General features: G+C 39.2%; 1 protein-coding gene across 11 annotated transcripts in view; it reads left to right on the top strand.

The window, feature by feature from the left end:
- Window positions 1–2,315: 2,315 nt before the first annotated feature.
- The window catches only part of TCF12 (transcription factor 12), a 391,021-nt gene continuing 373,487 nt past the window's right edge, over window positions 2,316–19,849 (top strand). For 3 of the 11 annotated variants that reach the window (XM_033436997.2, XM_033436996.2, XM_033436992.2), the window contains exons 1-3: window positions 2,327–2,691; window positions 3,683–3,779; window positions 4,703–4,775. In XM_033436997.2, coding sequence (XP_033292888.1) covers window positions 3,705–3,779; window positions 4,703–4,775 — 148 coding nt within the window. In that variant the 5' untranslated portion in view covers window positions 2,327–2,691; window positions 3,683–3,704. Of the gene's footprint in view, window positions 2,692–3,682; window positions 3,780–4,702; window positions 4,776–19,849 lie in introns of those variants that run through there. The other 8 variants (XM_033437004.2, XM_033436995.2, XM_033436994.2 and 5 more) reach the window with 7 other exon arrangements.

The following is a 19,849-nucleotide window of genomic DNA, read 5'->3' as shown; positions in this document are numbered from 1 at the left end:
TCATATTCTTTTTGTCTTCCATATATGTTCAGAGTATTATAGAAAATCCATTGGTGGGGAAAATATTCCCCTATTAAAAATGATACATGAAAAGACTGTATTACAGGATAAGAAATATATTCATGTTTAATGCCAAATGACTGATAGATTTAATTCCAGCCTCCCTTTTTTGAGTGTGCACTATACACATGGCACTTTGCTAGGGGCACAGTACAGACAGATGCATAGCAGTCCCATCCCTCAAGGAGTGTTTAATCTAATGAGGAAAATAAAGTATATAACAATATGGGCCATAATAGAAATGAAAAACTTCAGTCAGTCCCTCAAAGGAGTGAGGGAGCCCCCATGACCGAGGGTTTGGGCAGACAGTAATTTCTTCCTCTAAATTAGTTGTATGAGAAGAAACTGGCTCTCCTTTTGTCTTGATATGGGATTATATGCCTTCTCCTTTCCCCAAGATTTCTCTTCAGTTTTACCACTGAGAATCTTTCTACTGGTATGGGGCCTTAAAAGTTCTACTCAGACTTTTCATCTTGATGTTTAGGTCTTTGCTACAAAAAATAGCCATTGGGCCTATATCGCTTAGAACACATTAGATTACAAACAGCAGAATACTCTAATCCTGTTGGTTCCATCAATGACGGTAGTCCTGGGTTCAGAAGCTGTGATCAGAGACTCAAAAACATCACCAAAGCATATCTTTTTCTGCCTATGCTTTCTCCATGTCTGCTTTATTTTCACCTGGCTGGACCTGGTGGTTGGAAGATGGCTGCCCAAAGTCCAGAGGTTCCTTGATTTTTTTTTTTTGTTCTGTAAAATATGCTGGTGATATTCCTTCACATTTTTTCATTGTTTTTATGCTCCTGGATTTCTTGAGTACGTGCAGAAAGAGGAAGTTGCCTCTGAAGCTCTCGGAATATGAAAAAAAAATAAAAACTTTCCCCGAAGCCCCCAGCATTGGCCCAAATTGTGCCATGCACATTGCCAACCAGTAACTGTAGCACGGAATGGAACTGTGCTGCTTCATTTAGTTTGGAATTTTGCTCATTTGCTTGGAATGGAACCGCATTCTCCAGTAGGCAGCCAGGCCAGGGATGTGATGCTAAGAAAGGGGGTAGGTGTTTACCTAGATAAGGGGTAGTAGATACAGGTAAGGTTACCACAGGATCCGGCCAGGTGCAGGGTGTAGCTGTTGAGAACGTAATGGAAACCCTTACCCCCAAGCTACAATTGCCTTCTTCCGCTGGACAGCTCTGTTTGTAATAAAGTACAGTTATTGCATATTTGCAGCTAAGTCTATTTCCTTGTTTCCATGCAAATCTGGGCTCCAATGGCTCCTTCTTGCCAGGTTGTTGCCCTCAAGGCGTTCGCTGCATTTTTCAATTTGTTACTTTGGATATGTCTTCTTTCCTCACAGTGTTTCTTCCGCCTGGGGCTTACTGGTCTTTACTGCATTCACTGACCCAAAAGAGTCAAAACATTGGCTGCTATTGGAGAAAACCTTACTTTGACGTCTGAATAGAATGAAATTAAGGTTTAGTTATTTTGTCCTCTTCTTACTCCGTTTGGGGTTCTTCAGGCCAAGTTCAGTACTTGCGCCAAGACTGCGACTTTGTGACAGAGCCTCTCTGGGCTGTCTCTGTAAAATGAAAGGACTGGCTTGATCCATTTACAAGAACTCGTCCTGCTGTGCGATTCGGTGGTCTCTTTTGGGATTCGGATGGGAAGAGAGGATTGTAGTCGTGGACGCTTGAGTGAGTGAAGTGTTTGGGAACCTGAAGCCCACGTTGCTTTGTGTGGTTTGAGGAAGGTTTTGCCTCTTCTGCATTCCGCTCAGCAACGAATTTGACCAACCGTACCTACTCCAAAAGCCGACCGAGGTGGCCGGTCTCCTTCCCCACACACGCATCTTCCAAGCCGAGCCCTACGCAGCCTCCCAGGGCCGGAGCCTTCGGGCCAGGCCGAGTGTGGCATCTGGCGTCCAGCGCGGCTTGCTCGGGAACGGAAGTCTTTCAGGGCTCTGCGGCCTCGGGCTGGGTGGCCTGGTCAGCGGATCCAGATGAGCCCGCTGAAGCGTCTCCGCCGCTCCGCTTCGGGGCGGGAAGCCGGAGCAGGACGAGCAAGGGGAGGCGCCACGGTGCCCGCCTACCCTCTCCCGGGGGCCCGACCAGGCGTCCTCCCGGGCGGCCTAGCCCTGCCTCGCTGGGTGTCTGCTCGCGGCTCCCGCCCCTCCCCAGCGGCTCCGACTCCGGCCCGCCTCACCCCACCGCGGGCTTTGTCCGCCAGCCGCGCGCCGGCCCCTCCCCGTTCCCGCAGGCTCCTCCCCGCCCCCTCGGCTGGCCCCACTTCCTCGGCGCAGGCGGCAGGAGCGGGCGGGGGACGAAAGGGTTAATCCGGGGCTCTTCCCGGCGCGGAGGGATCCAGAACCGAGCCGAGCGCGGTGCTGAGGCCGCCTCAGCGAAAAAAATGTCCGCCTGAGGAGACCCACAAGTTCTATTTGGGGGGACCGCCAGCCCGCCCCGGGAGGAAGGGGCGGCCAGGCCTGAGAGCCGCCTCCCCCGCCCGGATCCGAAAGCTCGCGCGGGGGAAAGTGAGCCGAACCGCCGGGCCGTGCAAGGGGAAGTCCGAGCCCGCTCTCCCGGCCAAAGTGAACTTTAATCGGGGTGGTTGGATGCGGAGACGGGGCGGCAGGTAATTGCGGGCCGGCAAGCGGGAGGGGGACGCTGTGTTGGGGCTGGGGGCTGCGGAGCGGCGCCGCGTCCCTGGCGGAGCGGAGGCGCCCCCGGCCCGCGCCCCAACTCCGCGCCCCTTTGTACAGAGACGAACTCGGGGTCCTCTCCAAGTTGGGGAACGGAGTGGGGGCGGAGGTGAAGAGTCGCGGGTGGCCAGGCCCGCGGGCGGCGCGCTCGGCCTGCGCGCCCCGCTCAGCGCTCGGCTGGGGTTCCGGGGCGCGCGGGAGAGCGGGTTCTTCGGCTGCCGAGCCAGGCTCATTGTTAGGCAGGTCCGGGGCCGGCCGGCCGCGGGCAGGGCAGCAAAAGTGGGAGGAGGCCGAGCCGGGGGAGGAGGACGCCGGGCAAGAGCGGGGCTAGTTGTCGGTGTTTCTGTTTTCTTTTTAAAAACGCTCCTCGGACGCGCGCGGGGGTGTGTGTGTGTGCTTTCCGACCCCCGGGGCCCGCGGGGGACATCCGGGCGGCGGCGGCGGCCGCAGACGCGGGCCTGCGAGCGGCGCGTTCCCTGCAACTTGTCAGTTCTATTGTTGCCGAGCCAGAGAGTCACTTCGCTACTCCCCTCGCCGCCGCTCCGCTCGCTGGATGCCCGATCGCCCCTCATCCCCGCCCCTCGAGACCCCCCGCCCCGGCCGGGCCCCGCGCGTCCGGCACCCCGCGGCTGCGCGGGGTAGGGGGCGCCGGGGAGGGGGCAGGGACGGGCTCGGAAACTTGCGGGAGAGGCGGCGAGTTGCGGGAGCCGCCGCGTAGCTCCCGGGCCGGGCCGAGAAACGCGTGGATTCACGGACCCGGCGCGGGCACCGGGCTCTCCTGCCCCCTGCCCGCGCGGCGGTGGGGAACGAGTAGGATATTGGAAGGCAGCCCGGCGTTTTTCCTCTTCTTCTACGCCTCTCTCCATTCCCGTACACACTTTGGGCCTCGGTGGTCTCTCGCTGAGCCTCTTTCCTCTGTCTTAGGACCTGCTAGAAGTGGCCGAAGATGAATCCCCAGCAGCAGCGCATGGCTGCTATAGGGACCGATAAGGAGCTGAGCGACCTGCTGGACTTCAGTGCGGTATGAGAGCTTTCTGCGGCATCTTGGGGTTCCGCTGAGGTTTACAGAAAAAGAAAGAAAGGGGGGAGAGCGACGTGGAGACTAAGCAGCGTGAACTCCATCTGCTTTGAGCAGTAGTTCTCAGGGCTGGAGTCCAGCTCCCCCAAGTTGGACACCTGAACTTTGATGTAATGTCTAGACTTGCAGATTTAAAACTTTAATGCCAGAGGGGTCATTTGATTTAGCCAGTTAAAAGGAGAACAGCGTAATCTTGAGCTTTGGTTGAGTCATCCTCTGACCCTGATGATTATTAGGGATTTTGAACTTCATATGAAAAAAAATTGTTTTTTCTTCAACACTCCTAACCATTTCCCTTTTCAAGATGTATAGTTTATGGTACCTGAAAGATGTCAGTTACAGGAAAGCTAGTGAAGGGCTAGGATTCCCAGCCTTTTGGGTTGAACCATTTTAATATAAATATATATGTACTTATACATGTGTGTATGTGTGTAAACATATGCATATACAAGAAGTACATATGTGTATGTACATTTAAAATTTTCTTAACATGGGAAATAATTGAGTGACTTAAAAATATCAGCTGGCCCCACTGCCCTTATTTCTAATGCGTTGAATTCCTTTATTAACTGCTGGTACAAAGCGAAGATCATTGACAGAAACTTACCACTTAAACTTAATAATCTTAGAATCTCTCATGTAACTGACTGGGTTTTCAGAACAGAAGATAGCCAGTATTTCCAAATAGTGTGAGGAAATAATATCACTAAATGTATTTGCTTTTCTGGGTATGAATGTATATATCCAATTTTATTTTAACTTCCCTCTGAAATACAGCAACTAATTGATGACTCTTGGTGGACTTTTGTTTGCAAGGAATCTAGAAGAATTTCACAACTAACAGATGCGTTTGGATTATTTTGCAGATGTTTTCCCCACCTGTTAATAGTGGGAAAACCAGACCAACGACACTGGGAAGCAGTCAGTTCAGCGGATCAGGTAAGATCATGTCTAAAATCAGAAACTCATATTTTGGTGTTGTGATGTCTAGTTAAAACTATAAACAAAAACAAACAAGCCCCAAATGTGGGCTGTTCCTTTAAGGATCCATTGACATTTCTTCAAGAATTTCAATGTGAATTTAAAATTTGTTCTCTTTTCTCTGAATTTTTAAATTGAAAATTATCTTGTTTGAGTGCAAGGGATTATAGCATGCCTCTGTATTTAGAAAAGTACCAGAAGAAAATGCTCTTTGGTCCATGTGTAGTATTTTTTTTTAAATTGTTTATTTAAATATTTGTATTTTAAAAATTTTCTAAATTTTAGCCCATTAATGTTATTAAACTTTTGGATTCTAAAGAGTTGGTAAAATAATGTTATTTAAAATATGTATATGAAAAGTGGAATTGAGTCAAGCAGTAATTAGTAACACTTATTTTAAAAGATGGCTATTCCTTTTGGAAGTCTTCAGGAAATTAACAATTTTGTGCACAGTTATTTGAAATGTTACAAATGAATGAATAGAAAGTTAGATGTACTTTCAAATAACACAGATGATTGAATTCTGTCCTACGTTCATGTTACATTAGGATGTTTAGCGTAAGTTAAATTAGATTCCTAGTTCTACACTAGTGCTTTCGTCCTCAAATTTACTTTCTGTATACTTATAACTACTCTACTCCATTATTAACATTTATCCTATATTTCTTAAGTGTGCATTTTTGGTTTTTCTTACTTAGTTATACTCATGATTTTTAAAAAATAAATGTTCCAGAAGCAAGGTCCATTCTAGTGTACAAAAGCTATCATTTTCTGTTTAACTTAGATTTATTCCTTAGTGCGGGAAGAGGTAAAAACAAAAAACAAAAAACAAAAGCCAGGACAGCAACATAAGAAAACCAGCTGTCAAATCTCTAGGCTGAAACTCAGTAATTCCTCTTTGACCGGTGCTTTTTTATTTCCCCTAGTAAAATGATAGTTGACTTCTTAAGATACTGTGGGAGCAAAACATCAGAAAAGAAGGTTAATTTCATAACCAATTTAACCCTTTATACCACTTTACATTAAAACAAGTTTCTATGTAAAAATCATACACTACCTTAATTTACTAAAATTCATTTTTAATGATGAAATTACAACTTAAGGGGAAAATACAGCATGTTGTTTAACATCTCAAATAAAAACATTTTGAATTTTAAATATCCTAAAGACTAATATTATCCTTAATCAAAAGGATATCATAAAATGTCAGCCAAACCCCAGCTCTTCTCCCACCTCTATCCATTTATTGGTAGTGGTTTGAAAATCATCGCTTTTTTGGGTTGAGGAGAGAAAATTATTAGTTAATATAGAAGAAGGCTATATTCTCTTTCTTTACTACTGTTTTGAATACATGTCAATTTTTGCAACTGATATATTCTCAGGAACTTTCAAATTTTCTTTGTCTAATACATAGTAGATGCTTAGTATATTTCATTAAATGAATAGTGATATTGCTGTTTCAGACTGTTAGCTCTGACTTGAATTGTAGAAAATATATTTAACTGACATTCATTGATATCAAGGACATGAACTTCAGAAACTGGCTATTAGAAATACTTTCTGTTTTTAAAATAAGGGCAAATATATATTTTTTACTTTTTAAAATTAAGGTATGATATATGTAGTCTAAAATTAAAAAAAAAGTTCAGTGAACTCTAGCATGACATTGGAACAGTGTGTGGGTCCTTCTTTCTGTAGCATGCATTATACAAAGAAAAAAATTATTTTTCTACATTGTAGAAGTGTTCATAATATTTGATTCTTTAGAGCAGGAAATTTTTAGCTTTAAAACTGTTAGGTTTTTTTATCTGTTGAAAATTTGAACTTGAATATTTATCTTTATCTATGTGGTTTGTTTTAAATTTCAGGAAAAAATTGTAATTAAAAAAAGCTATGACCTCTAATAATCAGTGAATGGATTTAGCTTTGGGGGGAAGGGAGAATAGCAAAGCAGTCATTTTATATGAAAGTATACTGGTAGATATGGTCCTATAGCCATTTCTTATCTTAAAGGAAATGTCTAAAAGAGGTTGGTATGGCAATATTGTTTTATTTGTATATTTTATTGACACTTTAATAATCTTCTGATCTCATGTCAAAGGATATGTAATATGTCCTAATGCCTGATTACTTGCAGTGTATAAGGAGCTAAAGATCTGACTTTCCTTCTGAAGAGGTGACTTAAAGATTAGAGTTACCTTGTTTTTGAAGTAACATTTGCAAAATCCCAAGCCTTTTGCCTCATGGAAACTACAGTTGTGTGTATAATTTTCTTTATTGATTGTCCTTTTTGAGGATGAGTTAATTTCAGTGTATATGCTATATAATATGATGTTATTTTTAAATCTTATTCCTAAAGCGATATATAACTTGTAAGATAGTCGACACTTCATCAAAAGTCTCAATGGAAAAGGCTAACATGTATTTTCTGTTACTTATTTGTCTTGAGGAATTTTTATAGTCATATTTTTTCATCAAGGGTGTTAATTTTCTTTGCATTATGATACAACTGTGAATTTGTCTGTTTGGTATGATAGAAGCTGTGAGGTATTCTTATGGTGACCTTGAGACAGGGGTTTCTCTCTGTAGGAGTTAAAGGTGAGGCACTTTTGTAGGACAGTGTATAGGAGGAAAGCTTGTTGAAAGGATTGACAAAGTGGAAATAGTTCTGGTGTTTAAATCCACTGTCCCCTCCAGCTTCAGGGATTGAGTATGGAGAACTAAATTGTGATATTGGATTTAATTTTTCGTAGTTTAAATGTTTACATGATATCTGAAAAATTTCCTTTGTTAGTTTTTGAATCCAAGTAACAAGAGATGTTGGAAGGGAGTGGGATAAATTTGTTTAGTAAGCCATCTATATATATTGAGTCTGTCTCTTATATTTCTATCTAGAGAGTTATTTTAACAAGCAAGTAAAGCTTTTACTTTTCCTTGTTCAAATCAGACTTTTGTAACACTATAGATTTCTTCTTGCTCAAGATTTTTGGAAAGAATTATAAGAACGATTTTCTAGCTCTTAATTTTTAAAAGGAGTACAGTTTTTCATTTGGGAGGTATTTTCATATGCACATTTGGGATTTTTGAAAATACTGAATTTTCAAAAAATTTTCTGGGAGGCCAGAAAAATGAATTCTCATTAAATTACTCTTCAGTATTTTTTTAAATTAAACTTTTTGTTTTGAGATAATGGTAGATTCATATGCAGTTGTAAGAAACAATACAGAGATCCCACTTTTACTTTAACATGTTTCCTGCAACAGTAACATCTTGTAAAACTGTGGTACAATATCACAACTAGGTTATTGACAGTGTTATACTCAAGATACAGGAACAGTTCCATCATCACAAGGATTCCTGGTGTTTCCCTATTATAACTGTATCTACTTCTCAAGTAATTTTTTTAAAAAAGGGAATGATTAGTAACCACCTACTCACTCAATTAAAATGGAGTAAGCTTTTCAAATTGCTAAAGCATTATTTGAAATATCAAGGAAGAGAACACCAAAATTTTACCAATGTGTTTTTTAACTGAAGTGTAATATAAGTAGGAATTGTAATTTTAAATAGAGGGGAAACTAGATTTAGCTTTTTCACTTAAAGTATTGTAAAGTTATGAGTAGGATGTGTTTCATATGTGTACCTATCAGTGTTGAAGTTTGTTAACTATAGTGTATAGTAATATACACTCAAATTTAGTACTGTTATTTGGGTAACTGAACCATATTAGACATTTACTTCTGGCGAGCTGTAGTGATGAATTAGAGTAACTGCAGAGTCAGCAGGCATATGAGGAAAAATATAATATTTTAGGATAAATATGGTCTACTGTTAGGTGGCTCATTTAATGTAAAAGTTAAGTAGCAAAGGTGTCTTTTAGAGAAAATCTGTATATGAAAATACATTCTTGGAAAACAAAAATTAGAGACAAGATTATAACCATGAGTACTGTGTGCTTTTCGGAGTAGTTCCTATAGTGCTCTTTTAAGTAGTCATGGCTTAGAATGGATTTGAAAACCAGTTTGATTAGGTCACAGTATTTTAGAGACTTGTTTATTATATACAGTGAGCCATACCTTTAATTAATTATTATTTCCATCTGTTTTCGTTAACAATTTAAGCATTTAAAATCATTTTCTTGGATAAGAAGATAAAGATGAAGATACTCAACTTTAAATATAAACACAATTGTTTTCACATTTTAGATTTAATGGGCCTATTTATGATAATCTCTTATTAAAGCCAAATAGTCTTTTTTTGTTCTTGAACAGTTGATACTCACGTCTAGAATGTCACTGCCTGCTTAGTGTTGTCAAAGACTTGGATAACTCTTGCCACAAGAGAGTAAAATAACACTATTAGAAAAGGTCTCCTGGGGAAAAAAAAGGAGTTTCTGGACAGTGTGTGGGATATCTTTTTAAAAAAAGTATTTAATAGGACTGCTTTTGGGTATTGCTTGAATATGTTTTTTGGATGGGAATGTTGAAATTACAAATCTAATGCTTTTGTGCTTAGGGAATAAAATGAAAAGAAGACATACATTTAAATATATTAGTTCAAAAGACTTTCTGCTTTGTTAAATAGTTGAGCCATATTTATCTTAGATTTATCAGTTAACCACATATTTATTTAGTATTTACTTTGTGCTGGTTGCTATTCTACTGGCTTTTGGGAAGGTGGCAAATGGAGAAGGACATAGACCAAAAAAAGTGGAGGCATTTCATTATCTAGACAGGAAGATAAAATGTAAAAATGTGAGGTAAACTTCTATAACATAAAAAATGTCAACAACTGCACATTAATATAGGTTAAATTGAGTCCATAAGAGTAAGAATGTGCTGAGGAGTGAGGGAACTGGCTTAAGGAAAACTCAAAAATGTTGAATTTAAAGTTGACTTTTAAAGGAGATATGAAAAATGAATTAGGGAAGAGAAGAACTGTTCTCCCAGTTGTGGAATAGCATGAAAAGAGACCCGGAAATGGAAGGCTTACTCCAAGGGCCTGTATGTACACAGTTCAGGGAAAGAGAAACTGATTTTTATTGATTATCACTCCTGCACTCCTTGAGTAGCTCATATTTATATACTGTTATCTGGAGCCAGACTGCATGGATTCCAATCTAATCATTGCCATTTATTAGCTGGTGACCTTGGGTATGTATCTTAACCTCTCTGTGCTTCTATTTCTTAATCTGTAAAATAGGACTAATAATACTAGCCATCCTCATAGAGTCGTTATGAATGTTAACCGAGTTAATACAAGTAAAGCTCTAGGAACAGTATCTGGCACAGAGTCAACTGTGGTGGAGTGAATTGTTAGTGGTGAGGCAATAGAATAAGGAAGGCATTTACTTATTCAGGAGGCTATTGTGCTAATCTAGGGATGAGCTGGTGAAGGTTTGGACTTGGTATTAGTATAGGAAGTAGGAAGGGACAATAGGAAGTAAGAAGGAAAAATACCAGAAGAAAAGGATTGACAGAATTTGAAGGACTGGATTTCTATAGGTAAGAGAAATTACTTTTGCAGTTCTGGCATAATTGGAGGGTAGTAGTGCTGGAGAAAAAAAAATATATAAAGATGCTGGTATGTTTTGAGCATTTTAAATTTCACATGACTTGGGACTCTTGGCTAACTTGGGGATTTATGAGAGAAGAGTGCTGCAAGATGAGTTAAAAATTTTGGTTAAAAAAACTCTTTTCTGCCTGTAAAATTAATACATAATCATCATTGAAAAGAAAATTGGAGAACAGAAAAAGCAACAAGGGAAAAAAGACACCGGTTATTTTACTATACAGAGAAAATTGTTACATTTTGATTTATTTCCTTTTAGTCTTTTTTTCCTGTTCTATGTTTGCAAAGTTGAGAGCTTACTGATGGTTTCATTTCATGTCCTGCTTTTTTATTTCACTTGATGTTATGAGCATTTTCTCATGTTCTTAAAGGTTCTTCGTAAGCTCTATTTAAAATTATTGTATGGTATTATTACATGGGATGAATATAGCATAACTTATCAAATCAGTTATCTTACTGCTTGACGTTTAGAGATTTTGTTTGTTGATTTGCGTTTTGTTATTATAAAAAATATGATAGTGAATACCTTTTTGTACATGCATATATTTTTATCTACACTTCAATTTCCTTTGGATAGGAGATGTAGATTTGGGTTTTTGTTCCTACAAGTTATAATTAAAACTAAGTGAGTGAATGAATACCCTTAGGGAAATGAATTCAGAGGGAGATAAATGATCAGGTCAAGAATTCATGTTAATGGTGGAGTTAGATGTATAGAATTAGTGACTTTGGTTGATTATTTAATGTAAAAATACAAATTTTTATTAGTTTATAGATGGAGTGTTTGATGACATTTGGTGCAGATTTGTATTTGTATGTAATTTGGTTGTCTGTTGACTGGAGGGAATTCCTGTCATTCTTCGACCTGTGCGTATTGAAATGGAGTGGACTCTAGTTGGAGTCTATCAGTGAGAGAGCCCTTGAATTCTTGACTTTTTATAAGAGAGGTAGTATAGTGCAGTGGGAAGAATTGGGTTCAGGAGCCAGATGACTAGATTGGAACAGTGCTTTGCAACTTATTAGCTGGGTGGCCCTAGGCAAGTCATTTAAATGATCTGAGCATACTTTTTTCCTTTATGAAGAGTGGATAATAATGCTTACCTTCAGAATCCTTATGAGGATCAAATAAGATTATCTTTATATATTGCCTGCTACACTGTAGATTCAAAAATTGTAGCTGCCTATGGCACCAGCTTAAGTAATACTAATGTAATATTATTATTAATAGTAATAATTATAACCAGTATTATAGCCAATGTTTATTGAACTATTATCATATGCTAGGTGCTTTGCTAAGCTCTTTATAGGCATTACCTCATTTTACTTTAGATAAAATGATGTGATGTTTTATGGCAATGGGGAGGGTGAGGAAATGCCCCCCAAGGGCAACATGTCAGAGTTGCTTTCTAGTGCCAAAATCAGGCTGAAGAATAGTTTTGAAAGGTCATTAGGTACCTAATAACCTTACCTTTATTTTTTGTAGCTCATTTCTTCTTAATAGTATTATTTTGTGGACTACATATTGTATAGTACAGAATGGTAAACAGAAATGTGTACACCTTTTGAAAACCCTCTTTCATGTTTAGGCATCGCCACTTGGATGTAGGGTTTTCTTTATATTGCTCTCTGTCTGCTTGAAAATTTTCCTTTCAAGTGTAGTATAAATAAATAAATAAAATAAAAATGATGTGACCTGAGAGGATAGAATAGCTGGGAGACAGGTTGGAGAGAATGAGTCTCTAGGGTAGAGCTTCTCCACTTTTTTCTTAATGGCAGGGAAGGAGCATAAACTCCCCTGGTAGCCTGAAGCAACACATTGTAAGTGAGCAGAAGAAATCTTATCTTAAAAATCTTCATGTGCATTTTACTTTCTACTCCCTAGCACAAACATATTTGTTGTAATAGAAATATGTTTTAATTAATCATTAAGTAAAACTGAAGTTCTAGGAAGATGCATTGAGTTTAGCTTATGACATTGCCTTCCTCCTGTTTTCCTTTGTATCTTTGGGGGTAGAGGCCAGGGTGGAGTGGGATGCAGTCCTATACTATCCTTTCTTCAGTGAGAAGACCAGCCTTAGAGTGTATTTTCTTTGGCTGTCTTTATCTTGGATCTTTTCTTGCTCCTACAAAAATCTATGAAAAGGGAATGTTACATTGGGGGAGGGGGGTTGTTTTGGTAGGGAGCAAATTGTTATTCTGTAAGCTGAAGCACAGAGAAATTTGTTGGTAATATATATAACTGTCATTTGAACTTCTGTTTTCTTTTTCTATCCAGATCATCCTGTGATTTTTTCACATACCCCTGACTTGTATGTTTTTACAGGGAGAGCTTTGATTTTTTTGTTCCATGTTTAAAATGTGCTCTCATGTGTTCCAGGTTAAAAATGTGCTCTCATAAAGACCATGGTGAGTCATCCAAGCTACTATAAGCTGATTGGGGACTAAAAGATCACACAGAAATGAAAACAGATTAGCGATTGGTTACTAATTTTTATTGCATTGGACAGTGACTCAGGGATGAAACCTTCAAAATAAAATAAAAAAACAATTTGAGATAAGGCACAGGACAGAAAATACTACCTTTTTAAAAAAAAAAAAACCCACTACTATACCTTATTTTTGGTTATTAAAAATGAAGAAAGCTGGCCCAAGATGTCATTTTCTCAGATCTGTTTTAGGTGTTATGAAAGTGCGTGAATTTGAACTGAGGGAATACTCTGAATTTGAAAAATTATTCCAGTTACTCAAAGGAAGTCTTTCTGGCATTAGCCTCCCTCAAAAGTTGTTCACTTGTTTTCTTCTGGTGGTTTTGCCAGTGAGCCATTGTGAGGCTTTAAAATGAGCAGGATCAACTCATGATGACCCTTCCGCCACTTCACTGGTGGTTAATGTAGAGAACACAGGTTGAACTTAATCTGATCACACAACTCTAATCAATGAGCATATGTGCTGCTGCTCTCAGCAAGAGTTGTGAGTTAGTGGTGGGACACCATGGGGATCCCTGCTTGGAGGGAATTACAGTCATCCAGCCTCTCTGTTCTGAGGCGTACGTTGTTTTGAGATGGTTGGGAATAAAAAGAAAGGGTTTACTATGCTACTGGAGAGGAAAAAATGCTAGGCTCACTTTGAACTTATGGCAGAAACATGATTTGGCCACAAGTTAGTTTAGAGAATCTGAGTTTATATGGGCATTCATAAACAAGGGATGAAAATCATTGAGTTCTCCTGAGTTAGGAGGTCCTCTTAGATTTTTGCTATTTGGAAACCCTACTGTATCCAGCTGACTTTGACATACTTAGGTTTTGGAAAATGTTTTTCAGTGTTGGTCCCAATTTGGAATAAAGTTAAAGGGGGAAGATGATGCATGTTGAATCTCTTGGTGGCAACTTATAGGCAGCTTGAATTGATTATGCTTTTCCAACTAGGCAAGTAATTAGATCCACTTTAAGACTTTATTAAATATCCTAAGTGTCTCTTATTTAAGCATCAGCTAGTTCTTTTTATTTTAGGTGATAGCACAGTTTATTTATGATATGTCAAGACCACCTTTTTACTTGCCAAAGGTCCACAATCACTGATCTGCCATTTTGAAATCGGAAAAGATATGAATCAAATTTTTTCCTTTAAATTCAGCATAAATTATTTTAGTGGCAAGATTCGATCTTATCTGAAGGGAGGCCATTGACATTTCTTATTTTTCTAGTTACTGTATGATTACCAGGTGCTGGGGGTGATTTGTATGGTATGGTTTGTATACTGTATTTCTTTTCTAAAATCTGAAAAATGGAATTCTAAAACCCACCCGGCCCCATGGATTTCCAAAAAGGTGTTATAGACCTCCCCTTCTGTGTTTGTGTTTGTGTGTGTGTGTGTGTGTGTGTGTGTGTGTGAGAGAATCTCCCTCCCCCCCTCCCCACTGTTGTTGTTTTCGACTCAAAATAAGAATTTCTCTTTGGACTAAAAGTCTAGGCTAGAGACAGTTATTTTAAATACAGAAAAGAATTGTGGTGGACTTGTTAATATAAAGGAAATTCTTCTTGGAATACAGTATAAGCTTTTCGGACTGAGCTTTGTGGTTTGAGAAGTTTGCCCTATACATTGTTTTAGGAAGTCAGTTTTCATTTTGAGGAGGTATAAGCTTTTCATCTTTTGGGCCAAGGAGTGTAGTGATATTTCCCTGGTCATTTTGCATGGAAAATTTCAGGATGCTAACAGATATATTTACGTAAATACATAAAACCAAGTAAGAAATAATTATGTATATATACATATATAAAAAATCAGCAGCATGTTATTACCTCCAAGATAAAGCCTCAGCCTTGACTCTTATCCAGATTTAACTGTGTGAGAGCAAACAGAAGAAAATCCTACAAGTCATATTCATGAAGAAAAGGAGGAGCTAAGATTTGGTTTCATAGAGGACAGACAACAAAACCAGTCTTTGGTAATTTTATTCTCTACTTTTATATTGGTTAAAAGTTTTCATAGGTTAGTAGCATGATGTTTATTCCTGCAGTATATTCATTAAAGGTATCTTCATTAAAAACAAATTGTGATTCTAATGAGTGTATGAAATTTTCCTCAGGAGGCTGTCATCCGCTCAGTCCCATTACTGTTTAATATAACTATGAAAGTAGCAATGAAGTGAGTGTGTAATAAACTAGTCTTTGTGTATCTGTTTTGAGAGGCAGGTCAGTTGACTATACTGACTTTTCTGGTTCCCTTGCAGACCTGTTCCCTGTAGCATTACCAGTGTTACTGTCTGAAGAATCATTATATAATATTGAATAATTAAATCCACATAAAGTTTGTAGAGGTTTGAGATTCCCTGCTGTGGGAACACAGAACAGGCCATACAGCCAGGGTCTGTCTTGCCTTCATACTTTATATAACATCTCTTGTCAAACTTCAGAGTATTGCCAGAGTGGGTAGACTCTGAGACTTGCTGAACAAGTTGTAGAGCAGTGGGACTTTGCCCAGTGAATGATTGGGGGAATGGGAGGAGTCTTATTATTTTAAAAAAATCAATAATGATAAATGTGCTTCATAAATTTTTAGTCATTCACTATTTAGTTCATAATTCTTGTAGGAAGTTGGTAATTGTTCATTTTACAGAGGAAATAGAGAAATCAACAGTGATACACATTTGCCTGTGGTTTCTTATTGCCCCTCAGAAGTAGCAAACTAATCAGTCATAGTTGCACCTGCACTGATACCAATCTACACCAGAGTACGGTTTGTCATGAGGAGGAATTTAATATCTCCAGAAATCTTTAAAATTTTTTGTTGTAACTGGAGGCTTAAATGGTGCCATGCTGATAATCTCCAAAAGAAAGTGCTTCAAGATTTATTTATTGTTAAAAAGAAAACAATAATCAAAAGCCTCCATAAAATAAAACTTTTCTTGTTGGTATTACAAGATATTAGATATAGACAACTACAGTCCAAAATGTCTTTAGGAGAGTATACTTCTTTTTGTGTGTGGTCTTCTTTTATTGTTTAGCTGTCATCAGACTTTGTGCCTTGGGAGGAAGATGAAATTTGATAGTTGTAAGATATTGGAATATTCACAGCTATTATTTAGTTGAGGCCATAGAAAAGAATGGTTGTTTCATAGTGTGGAAAATTCATTATTTTCACTTCCCCCTTTTCAAAGATTTAGTGTTTGTTTAGTTATAAAGGCAAGTAAAAGCAGATGGAAAATAGTTATTCCAAGGGTAGTTTAAAAGTGTTATTAAACATATAGAAGAGGTTTTAATGGAAGTTGTTAAAATTTAATTTTGGCAACAGACTTTTCAGTGCAGTAAAATGAAAAGATTTAAAGAGGGTGCTGATTAGTCCATTTTGTATTATTATTTATTTAAAGTAGACTGGGCTTTCATTTTGTTGAAGAGCATCAGTAGGCATTTGAGAGAACACACTAATGCGCTGTTGTTTTTTTATTGGTCTGTGTAGAATGGTTTGTTTAAGGTGGTGGAGAAGAGAGAGAGACACATTGTGGTATGCTGGAAAGGGGAGGAGTTTGGAGTCACAAAGTTTTGATTCATTGTTGGCTTTATCATTTACCAGATTTGTGATCCTACGGCAATATGTTAACTTCTCTGAGTCTATCTCATGTCTAAAATGAGGAGAATAAAAATACTGCCTAAGGGGTTGTGAAAGTCATGAAATTAAATAATTTTTAAGGAAATTATTTCTAAAATGTGGAGGTTTGTGATTCTGTACGAATATTAGTTGTCTTATGTTAGGTGGCATAGCAACTCTTGAAGGGATTCCAAGTTCACAAGTTGTGGAATGAATGACTGTTCATGCAAAACTCATACATTTCCAACAGTCAATCTCAGAATTCTTCAGATGAGTTCTTTCTCTTTTTGGTTAGATGAGGGAAGTTAAAGCAATAAAGTAAACTCTGTTAATTATATCTCAAACCATAGAGCCCCCAAATTAGTACCTTTGAGTCCTGTATTCTCAGCTTAGTTTTATTTTTTATTTATTTTTATTTATTTTTAAAATATTCATTTGGCTGCATCGGGTCTTAGTGGCGGCATGGGGGATCTTTCGTTGTGGTGGGTGGGCTCTTCGTTATGGCTCACAGACTTCTCTCTAGTTGTGGCACACAGGCTCTAGAGCGCAGGCTTAGTTGCGGCGCACAGGCTTAGTTGCCCCGTGGCATGTGGGATATTAGTTCCCCGACCAGGGATCGAACCCGAGTCCCCTGAATTGGAAGGTGGATTCTTAACCACTGGACCACCAGGGAAGTCCCCTCAGCTTAGCTTTAAATCCTTGTTGAGGATCTGTTGTAGTAACAAGGTTAACCACAGGCTTAAGTAGGGTGACAGTTGAATAGTTCTTAGGAAAGTTTTTGCTTTGTTTGATGAGCAGTAATCTGAACAAAACTTTAGTGTCAGTAAGAGTTAACCTTTTGAAGATTTTAAAGTACTGGATGTGGTGGCCTTGGTATACTCCTGAGTGAGGATGAGAGGGTGCAAGGATGAGGTTGGGAAATGCAAGTGGAACTCTCTTCTGCTGTATGCCTCTGCTGGAAGCAGGAAGGGTTGACTTAGTCTTATCCGTAAATGACAAGGTATCAGGGCTGGGGCTGTGTGCTGGTGCTATTTTTCCAGGTTCTTTGTGATTAGGGAAGATGAGGGCTTTCCCAGGTCCCAGCGCTGCCCCTTTCCAATTAGTGTGCTTGTCTGGGTATATAAAACACCTAGGCCACCTTTTATTGGGAAATATTGAGGTTTTTACTGACTCCATGTATGTATGTATTTATGGGATTGTATTGTTTAGAACTTTTCACTTTGTTTTAAAGAAGGAAATCAGCAAATTCAAACTTCATGGAACCCAGAGTCAGTACCGCTATTGGGGTGGTTTTGGTGGAGGCCTGTGGACTGATAGGCTCCATTGGAGGTATTTGCTGGTTGTTCTTTAGGATAAGACAGTGACTGGGTTTAGGATTATAGGATGATTTGACAGTCACTTGACAAGAGTCAAGAAAGTTCTGGGGCCTTCTGATTGTAATAATTCCTAATGTCCTCTTGAAAGATCGTTATTAAATTGCAGTGACATGAGAGTAGATGGTAGGTGAAACAGAAAAACTAAGGACCTTGGAAGTGGATAGCTAGGGTTCCTGAATATAATTTCTAAGAACCCTGGGGCCAGGTGAAGTAGCTTATTTTTCTTTCATAGGTAATTGATGACTTCTGCATTCTTGCTGCTACTGCTGTTATCTGTTACTTCACCACTGGACATTGTAGTAGTCTTCTTACTTGGCCTCCTTGCTGCCATTTGCTCTCTTTTCCAGTCTGTCTTAGTCTGCACAGGCTGCCATAACAAAATACCACAGACTGGATGGCTTAAACAGCAGCAATATATTTTCCAACAGTTCTGGAGGCTGGAAGTCTAAGATCAGGGTACCAGAGTTGTCAGGTTCTGATGTCAACTCTTCCTGGCTTACGGGCTGCCTTTTTACTGTGTTCTCACATAGCCTTTCCTCAGTGTGTGAGTGAGAGGGGATAAGGGAGAGAGAACTCTCTGGTGTCCTTTCTTATAAGGGCACTAATGCCATCACAGGGGCCCCAGCCTCATGACCTCATTTAACCCTAATTACCTATCAAAGGCCTCATCTCCAAATATTGGCTTCAGTAGATGAATTTTGGGGGGACCCAAATGTTTAGTCCAAAACACAATCCTCATATCTTTAAAACATCTTTCTCCTGTGGTTTGTCTCAAGAGTCTACATGTGTTCCCTATTGGCTATCAAAACAAACAGAAGTCCTACCTTGGCATTTAAGTTCTTTAATAATCTGATAGGAACTTACTTTAGCCAGTTTTATACTCACTACTCCCCAGTCTGAATTGTATGGTTCAGTTGCACTGTTCTTTACCTGACCTCCTGCCTCTAGTTATTCTTTTCTTACAAACTGGAATATTTACTTGCCATTTTTGTGCCATTTGAGCCTCCTTTCCTTTATGAAATCTTTTCCAGCCATTTCAGGTCATAATTTTGTAAAAATATGGCTTCCAGATATTTAAAGGACTCTCGGGTAAAGGAAAGTATTTGTTCTTCTTTGCTCCTGAAGGCAAAGCTAAAGCCAATAAGGCAGTTATGGCCAGCAGATTTTGAGTCCAGCCAGTTATTGTAGCTGGACAGCTAATGGGTTAACACTGTAAGGTTTAAAAGAAGACTGAAGCCTGCTTCTTGTGAATATTGAACAAAGGATTTCTGTTTTAGAATACTTTCATTAAAAAAAAAAATATATATATATATTTTATATATATATATCTTAGATTGTATGTTTTCTGAAAGCAAAGATAGTGTTTTACACTTGTATTTCTGCAAAGTACCCTACTTTAAGGTCAAACACCTGGTGAATGACTATATTTAGGTTTGGGGATGTGTGATAGATTGCTGGAAAGAGAGATTAAATTCCCTAAATTAAATTTCTTAGATTAAATATCCTAAATTGCATTTTTATTTCCTAATATCAGCTGCATGGTGAAGTTTTAAGGAAGCACTGAACTTGTGTGTATTAGCTGTCTGGAGACCTGTGGTGTGCATTCATTAGCATGTTCCACCTGTTCTCGTACTTCTTCTGAAAAGATCTTAGCGCATCCAAGACCCCACATTTAAACATCAAGGATGAGCAGGAAGTGGCCAAGTGGTAAGGCCACTGAGGTTGTATGTGAATACAGCTGCCTCTCCTGAACCACAGCTAGCCCTAGCTCTGAAGAGCAAACTCTTTCATAGTGTTTTCTTTTCATAGGGTGTGTGCCATTTTTGTTCTTTAGTAATGTCATATTGTGGGGAGGATGACTTTTCTGATACTGGCCTTGATTGGGTAGAGGAACTCTGTTGTATGAGGGCCGTAGGAACCATTTTACCACAGTTTGGAAACCACTAGATGGCCAAAACCTTGGAAGTGATACTTTTCCTACAGTAACCTAGATTTTTGCCA

Source organism: Orcinus orca, chromosome 2 (assembly GCF_937001465.1).
Source record: "Orcinus orca chromosome 2, mOrcOrc1.1, whole genome shotgun sequence".
Lineage (NCBI taxonomy): Eukaryota > Metazoa > Chordata > Mammalia > Artiodactyla > Delphinidae > Orcinus > Orcinus orca.
Note: the sequence above shows the minus strand (reverse complement) of the source record. Positions and strands in the feature narration are given on the sequence as shown.